Source organism: Triticum aestivum, chromosome 5A, assembly GCF_018294505.1.
Source record: "Triticum aestivum cultivar Chinese Spring chromosome 5A, IWGSC CS RefSeq v2.1, whole genome shotgun sequence".
Lineage (NCBI taxonomy): Eukaryota > Viridiplantae > Streptophyta > Magnoliopsida > Poales > Poaceae > Triticum > Triticum aestivum.
This window is the reverse complement of record NC_057806.1, coordinates 441,876,783-441,885,648: the sequence shown is the minus strand read 5'-3', so window position 1 is coordinate 441,885,648 and position 8,866 is coordinate 441,876,783. Positions and strand designations below refer to the sequence as shown.

The 8,866-nt window shown below is 47.7% G+C and overlaps 1 protein-coding gene across 1 annotated transcript; it reads left to right on the top strand.

The window, feature by feature from the left end:
- The first annotated feature begins 811 nt into the window (after nucleotides 1-811).
- On the top strand, nucleotides 812-1,942 carry LOC123103880 (probable CCR4-associated factor 1 homolog 7). The gene has a single exon (XM_044525573.1). The coding sequence runs from the start codon at nucleotides 998-1,000 to the stop codon at nucleotides 1,835-1,837; it is 840 nt and encodes a 279-aa protein (XP_044381508.1). The 5' UTR covers nucleotides 812-997; the 3' UTR covers nucleotides 1,838-1,942.
- The last annotated feature ends 6,924 nt before the right edge of the window (nucleotides 1,943-8,866 follow it).

Below are 8,866 nucleotides of genomic sequence, written 5' to 3'. Positions count from 1 at the left end.
ATCACTATTTGGTGCAAAATGCTGTGATGTGTGAACCCGCACCTTTGACTTTGGTTTAATATCCTGGTTCAATACAATATATCTTACTCTTACTTTCATGATAGTTGATGATTGACATGGAAACTAAATTACCTAGAGCTATTTTTTTGTGTGTCTCGTGGCGTTGCATTTTTGCTAGCATGGCATATTTTTCTTCCATGAGAAACATGTTTCATTGCCATGGTTGTACTTCTCCGCAGCGGCGGTCCGTTTTTAGTGCCATAGGATCTTTTTTTTCACAAGAGTCGGGTTTCATTACCGTAGTGTATCTTTTCACCGCGACAGTCTATTTTTATTCTTTTCTAAGTCTAGCCTATTTTTACTCCCATGTCAATATCTTCGTTGCAAACCACGGATATTTTTCATGTGAAGAAAAAGAAGAAGACTAAAGAAAAGCGTAGAAAAATGAAGACTTGCATTGACCAAACCCAAGTCAAAGAAAACCCTCCTGACTGGAAGAGCCGAAGAGGCAAAACAAAACCAAATTGTTCATCCACGCTTGCCCTTGTTTTCCTTGCTGGTTCTTCCAATCCAGTCCTGACCTGACGTGCCGTCCTCACCTCCACACAAAATTTGGGCCCGCGAGCCCCACCGGGCAGCCACCCAGGAAGGCGCCCCTGTCGGCCGGCAATCATGCCACGGGACCCACTATTTGCGGGCCCCGCCACGTGGCACCAATCCGACCCGGGCGGCGCACGTCACCCACTTTCCCCATTCGCGTCGCGTTCCCCCCTCCCCTCTTCTTCCCCCGAATCCCCAATCCCACGCTCCTCCCCCCTCCCCTCCCCTGGATCTCCTCCTCCCGCCCCGCCCCCACCTCCCCGCCCACGGGAGCCCCGCCGCCCCTCGCCGCTCGCCCGTGGGCCCCGCCGCCTCCCGCTCCGCCGCGCCACCCAGCTCCGAGGCTTCCAGGAAGGAGAGGGGAGGAGAAGTTCGAATCTTTGATGCCCGGCACCCGATGGCGACGCCGACCGTAGAGAAGCCCGACGGGGTGGAGATCCGCGAGGTGTGGGCGGAGAACCTCGAGGCCGAGTTCGCCGTGATCCGGGAGATCGTCGACGACTACCCCTACGTCGCCATGGACACCGAGTTCCCCGGCGTCGTCTGCCGCCCGCTCGGCACCTTCAAGTCCAACGCCGACTTCAACTACGCCACGCTCAAGGCCAACGTCGACATGCTCAAGCTCATCCAGCTCGGCCTCACCTTCTCCGACGAGCGCGGCGGCCTCCCCGCCCTCGGCCCGGACGGCCGCCCCTGCGTCTGGCAGTTCAACTTCCGGGGCTTCGACCCGCGCACCGACGTCGCCGCCGCGGACTCCATCGACCTGCTGCGCCGCAGCGGGATCGACTTCGCCCGCCACGCCGCCGAGGGGGCCGACTCGCGCCGCTTCGCCGAGCTGCTCATGTCCTCCGGCGTCGTCCTCAACGCCGAGATCCACTGGGTCACCTTCCACAGCGGCTACGACTTCGGCTACTTGCTCAAGCTGCTCACGGGCTCCAACCTGCCGGACACCAGCTCCGGATTCTTCGACCTCATCAGGATTTACTTCCCCGTGATCTACGACATCAAACACCTGATGAGATTCTGCAATAGCCTCCACGGCGGGCTGAACAAGCTCGCTGAGCTGCTCGACGTCGAGCGGGTCGGGATCTGCCATCAGGCGGGCTCCGATTCTCTGCTCACCGCGCTCTCCTTCAACAAGCTCAAGGAGTCATACTTCGGCGGATTAACTGAGAAATATGCTGGTGTGTTGTATGGTCTAGGCACAGAGGGCGGGGAAACCACCTCTGTTCACTGAGTAATGGATAGTTAAATAAATGATGAACTATTTATGAGAGAAAGGAGAAACCTGTCTGGTGAATGTGTGATGCCTGATTATATCCTCTTGCTTGACACCGAAAAAGGTACCACTTTTCCCTCAATTGTGATACTCCTCAGTGAGTTTGTTTAGGTTAGATGACTGCGTTTTTGTTGTTTGATTTTGCGTGCTGAAGTTGATGGAATGATGAAACACCCTCTAGATACTGGTTAAAGTCCACCTATGCTGATTCTTCACACGTCCTCTAGAGTTACACACTTGATAGCAAAAAGAACACTTCTTTTGTCATGTACTCCCTCCATCCCACACTATAAGATCGTTTTTCAAGCAAACATAGCTTGAAAAACAATCTTATATTGTGGGACGGAGGGAGTATATAGTGTTGATTGCTTACTGTTCTGTGTTCCGTTTGAGGAATCACCTACCCCTCTTCATGGGCTAACCATGGCAGTCAAGGACTCCAATTCTATCACTAGTTGGTTCAAGTTATCGTAGTATTACATAGGTCCATGCTTCCGTACCAATTGGGTTCTTTTTGGTATCGAAATTACCAAGGACTGTATTTTGTGAAGAGGGGAGATGACCAAAGTTTTTTCCCCCAGTCATGAGCTCAGACTCTGTGTCATAGACCAGGATAAGCTCAGCTGTTGTTCATATACATTGTCAGGATTCTGTTTAGCTTCATAATTAGCATTTAGCAAGGACTGTCTATTATGTAAAGAAGAGCAATCATACCGAAATAAGTCAAGAAACTTTCCCTAGAATTGATCCCAAGTCTCAACATCATGTACTTATGTACCAGGACCAGGTCAGTAGTCTGTCTGAGGATCAGAGGATGATTTCAGATCCTACCCTCTCTGGTAGTCTGGTCACACCCATCAATCCATCCTCTTCTTTGTTATCCTCTCTCGTTCAGTCATACACTTGGTAGTTTTGAGAGCGACCTCTCTAATTATGGTTATATAAATGAACTGTTGCTTTTTATTTTGACTTTTCTGAAGGCAAGGGCATCTTTTGTAAAAGCTTTTTTTGAAAGCGACCTCTTTCATTATGGTTACTGAAGTTCCGTGTGTTGGCTGTTCATTTTTGAATTGATTTATATTCATGGAGTGTTTCAGATAATTTTCATCCATTTCCTGTTAAAGCTTACATGTAGTTTGTAGTTTCTTCAGCAGTTCAGTACACTGATTTACACTGTTCTATATTAAGTTAGTAGTTCAGCTGGTCAAGTACCTACCAACAAAATAATATCGAGTTTGAACTAAACTTTGACAGAACAGAAGTAGAATGCAGTCAGAGTGCCTATCAGTTAGCCAAGTGATACCAGTGCAACCTCCAAAATTAGTTAGAGAAGGTCCTTTCCTGGCCATTCCTATATGAATTGTGTTTGCATTGTGCTTTACAATTCCTGTTGATTACTAGTTTTATCATATTCTTCTTGCTTCTATTGCTCGTGTTGTATTGTCTTTCCTTACTGTAGATTGTTTGCCTGATACGCGGGGCTTCTCATTTTGCCTCAGTGCATAACCTCCGAGATAGGTTAGAGAAGTTCCTTTCCTGGTTACTTCTGTGTGGATCTCTGCATTTATACTTCACAGTTCTGACAATTACTAATTTCATCATATTCCCTTTGCTTCTCGTGCTCTTGGTGTATTGTCTTTTCTCACTGTAGATTGTTTGCCTGAAGAGTTGGGCTCGTCAGTTCCTTGTAGTTACAATACTGAATATAGCTGACTGTATCTTGCGGGCTTTACCATTTTATGTAGGCGCCCCTCAATGGTTCAACGAGAGGCTTAAGCCTGGGGGCAACTCAGCTTTACTATGTACCATTCATTTATTTTCTGGCTGACAAGGGAATCTTCTCTTGATGCGTTTCTTGATCTGCAATTCGTTGGTTATGCTGACATTGACAGCTTTAGCGTGCCCAGCATTATACATCGGTACATACTCTGAATGTAGAGTTTGCAGCTTAACATCTCCCCTGTTTTAGTTTTACAATGCAGGTCTCTGTGTTTCTATGCAAACTCTTGGTATGTTTGCTTGGCTTAAAGAAATAGATTCAAAATTCACCAGAGCTGAATTGGGATCATCAATATTGCTTTGCATCTCTGGTGTCTCTCCGATATTAGTTGCTCACTATTTCAATCTGGTATTTTCGTCCGTCTTAAAGAAGCAGCTTCAAAGTTCACCAGAGCTGAACTGGGCAGCAATATTGCTCTGCAACTCTGGTGTCTCCCAGATACTAGTTGTTCACTGATTTGATCTGGTCCTTTTGCTTTTCTTGAAGAAATAGCTTTGAGTTCACCAGAGCTGAATTGTGATCAGTGATATTGCTTTACAACTCTGGTGTCTCAGGCATTAATTATTAAATAGTAGTTAGATATTGTTCTTCTCCTGGTAATTTCTTTGCGTGAATTGTCCTTGCATTTGTGCTTTAATTATTCTGATGATCACTATTTTTTCATGTTCCCTTTAATTCTCTTGCTCTTGTTGTAGTGTTTTTGCTTATTGTATGTGCCTGAATAGTGCCTCCCTTTTGAACGATAATAATATCATGGGGGTTCTCAGTTCTTTGGAGTACATCAGGCATATTGCAGCTATGGTATTCTGTCTTTAAAATGTGGTTCACTGAATCTTGTGTATGTGGCAGTATGTAGCCTTTTGTAATTTTGCTTGTATTGCCGTGTCGTGTGTTTAATGGTTCGATGAGTGGTCCAACATTCATGATAAACCAGTCGCTTTTTGCTGTCTGGCAAGTGAATCTTCGCTTGAGGTCTTCCTTATTTTGCAATGTGATGGTTATCCTGACGGCAATATGTTGATACAATAGTGTGAGTGCGAGTGTGAGTGTGCAGCTGAACATCTTATCTATTTAAATTTTACAACACACGTATTTCTGTGGTTTTTACGTGGACTCTTATTTTTCATTTGATTCGTTAAAGAAATAGCTGCAAAATCCACAAGACCTGAATTGGGATCGCCAATATTGTTTCACAGCAATAGTTTGTCTCAGCACAAAGGATATAATACATGTCGGTAATCTGAACCCAGTTCGCCGTGATTTCCAGTAGCTAATTTTGGGTTTCTATTCATGCATTCTTCAATGTTTTTTCTGGCTTGATCTTTGTTTTACTTCCGAGAACATATTTGCTGCTTGATTCTGCTTGTCGTGGATTACCGCTGCATCTACTGTGTGGTACCTGTCGGTGCCATTCCATTTTAGGAGGTTTCGCCTTGTGGTTGCATATACGCAAAAACATGTTGCTTTGCTGCAAATAGCTCGCGTGGATATTTATTTGTATGATCGTCTGTTCCGTTTGAAATTGGTTGGTGCATCCTATATGTGAGACCTGTTAGTTTATGCCCGTGTAGTTTGCAAGTTGTGACCGATGTTTTACCGCGTAAAATGCCATTTTGACTTCTTTTTATTTTGAGCAAACGAGGGGGGTTTCCCTCTGATTTCATTAGAGAAACCATCGCACGAGAACGAGTTCAAGTAGCAGCACCTTACACACACCAAAGATAAGTTCTAACCATAGACAGCTATCCGCCCTAGGGGTCACTAGCAATAGAAGTTCTACCATCTTTTATCCTAAGCCACAAGTGGCAGAGATAGAGGAGGACGCAACCCCAAATCGAAGACAAGCAGCTACCAAAAAAACTTCATCCTTCCAGTCGTAGGACTCCGGGTCTCCATCCTTGCAATGCTTTGAAATTTCATTTGCTACTCGCTCGATTAGCTTTGCCCTCAAACATCAATAGTCTTTGGTCTGGGTTTTTTATCTGTAAAACAAACCAATCCACAATCCAATTGCACGAAGTTTTACTAGAGTCACTGGATAATTATTTTTTGTTGTCATGAAAGACCATCATTTCTGCATTTTCAAATGGACCAGAACAAGGCAGAGGTTCCAATTAAGATTAGTTTTTTCTCTATCTTATTGAAAGCTCTGACCCATGTTCCCAGGCACTCATCTATTCATTCAGGGTTGTTTTCAGATTAAATGAACATTTTACCAAGCTCCAAAGGAGTCTAGCAGCAGAACAAGTGAAAAATAGATGATCTATGGTCTCATCCTGTCCACATTACACACAATCCTGCCTCCCTCGCCATCCTTTCTTGAGTAGATTGTCCTTAGTTAAAATACTTTTCCTAGCGATGAGCCAAAAGAACATTTTGATTTTTTGCTGGCATTTTGATCTGCGAGAGAAATTTATGTGGGAAGTCCACGTCAGTTTTAACCAAGGAGGTATAGTGATCTGACAGAAAATTGTTTATTTGTCGTCAGCATCCATTGGGGCTGATCTTTTCCATCAGACATTCTTATCCTCTCACATCTCAGTTTCAAACTGTTTCATAGGGAAATTTTATCCCCAGAAAGGTTTCTTCTGAAATTAAATCCAGCCCATCCCCTAGTGATGGCCTTAGCCACCGAAATGCCATGGTTAAGATTAATATAATATAGGCTGGGATAGGCCTCCTTCAGGCCTTGTTCGGTTGACGTGGTTAGATCCCACGACTGGTTTCTAACCTCCTAGGATTGGGTGATCCCCTGCTTGTCACCCAACCCTCTCTGTTCTTCATCCACATGAATCCCTATGACGATAACCTGTTCGGTTACTCACTTTCTATGTTCTCCGTAAGCACATCAGGTCAGATCCAGAGGAGGAGATGGGAAAGAGGAGGGGGAGAGGAGAAGAAGGAGAAGAGGCTTACCGGATGGGAGATAAGGAAGGGGTGGGGAAGTATGCACGATGGCTGCGTCGCCGCTATCGGCGCCGCCGAAGAGAGAGAGAGAGAGAGAGAGAGAGAGAGAGAGAGAGAGAGGCTAACCGAACAAGGCCTAAGGAGGTCAGACTCGTGAACAATCGCTTGGCAGCTTCAAAGTAATTTCTCACCATACGGTTCAGATCATCAGGCACCTTCAAAGAAATTTTGAAAAGGAAAAAAAAAACTGTCTTTCAATTGCTCTAGTTCCGAGCTTTGTTTGTCGGTGCCGCCAAAGCTGAGCATGATCTCGTTTGTCAATTCGCCTGTGTAGTGCCCTCTGTTTCCGGTCCGCCACAGTGAGGTTCCGGCCCGATCTGTCGGTTTTTCACCGGCGTGCCGTTCTTCTCGTGCCGCCAACTGTTTGATTTGCAATGTTTCTCAGCACAGCAAAGCCGTGCTCAGTTCCTGTCTGTTTGACCATGGCAGTTCAGGCGCCGACCGAACACTCTGACCGCTCGCCGGGGGGTCCGTTTCGCTTTGACACGCTGACGGAGCCGAGCGGTGGCGTCGGTCGCCGTGGCAGACAGTCTCAGGTCGCTCCCACGACGCGCGGCCCCCGGCGGAATGAATAATGGCGTTCTCCTCTGCCTGAGCCTCTCGATCACCGACGCCGCCCCATTTACGCTTGGATTGACACACGCGCGCTGCCTGCCTCCATCCCCTGCACGCCAATGGCAATGGAAGATGTCGTCGTGTCGTGGGATGGCTCAGCCTTAGGCCAACTTTACCGCGCGCCTCCAACTTGTTCGGTGCGTTCGTTTGAAGTAGAACGGACGAATATTGCGGCCCCAAACGAACAAATGTTCGGATTCTGTCCGTTTTCGATCCATCCCCGGCCAAACTTGCGCCGAGTTTGGGATAAAACGAACATCGTGCGGACGGGCTCGCCGCACGTCCTTGTCCTCTCGTGACCCGCCTGTCGGGGACACTAGCAGTCCCTTCGCTTCCAACGCTTTCACCCCCTCTCTCCGCCCCGCCCCGCCATCGACGCCGCCGCTGTTCTCCGGCCGTCTCCTCACCGCGCAGCTGGCGGCCATCCATACCAAACCACGCCTGACATGATCGTCACCACGCCCGCGCTTTCACTGTAGTTTTGGCCGTCGATCGGAGGAGGTTTGGCCGTCGCCGTCGTTACCGGTGGCAGAGGGGATACGACTGCCGGCGACGTACCACGGCGGCCGTGGGAGCTTTCGAAGAGAGCTCCAGAGCAGCCAGTAGCCGGCCGGCAACCACCCCTGCTGAGTCGAGGTGATCGTCGCGGCCTCTTTGCCACCACGACCGCAAGGTGTTCAACACTTTGCCCACAAAGATATGGACAATGGAATGAGTTTTTCTTCCACCACTTCATTTGTTCATCGGACGATTCGTCGTCGGATGATGAAGATCTTGTGGTGGCTGCACTGGTCGTTCACGACCACATTCAACGGCAGCTACCTCGGTACAGGGGGTCAGTCCCTGGCCATGCTCCCAACCTGAACCGCAATAGGGAGAGAGGCCATGCCCTGCTTTATGCCGATTACTTTTTCAACACCCCGCTCTTCAAGCCGGATAAATTCCGTCGCCGTTTTCGAATGGCAAGGCATGTGTTCAATCGCATCCGAGAGGGAGTGGTTGCTCATGACCCATACTTCAAGTGCAAGACGGATGCCCTTGGCAAGCTTGGATTCTCCTTTTATCAGAAATGCACCACGGCCATCCGCATGCTTGCATATGGAATTCCAGGCGATCTGGTGCATGAGTATGTACGTATGAGTGAGACAACATGTCTGATGTCAATGTACAAGTTCTGCCAGGCTGTGATCGAGGTGTTTGGCCCTGAGTACTTGAGGCAGCCAACTGCCGCTGATACAAAGAGATTGTTGGCGACCAACACAGCTAGAGGCTTCCCAGGCATGCTTGGAAGTATAGATTGTATGCACTGGGAGTGGAAGAACTATCCATTTGCTTGGCAAGGCCGGTACAAGGGGTATGTCAAGGCGTGCACTGTCATATTAGAAGCGGTGGCTTCGCAGGATCTTTGGATATGGCATTCTTTCTTCGGCATGGCAGGTTCTCACAAATGATATCAACGTGCTACAGCGTTCTCCAGTCTTCACAAGGCTTGCAGAAGGCCACTCCCCACCTGTCAACTTTGAGATCAACGGCCACCAGTACAACAAGGGATACTATCTAGCTGATGGTATATATCCTCAGTGGTCAACTTTTGTGAAGACAATCTCGAAACCCCAAGGTGAGAA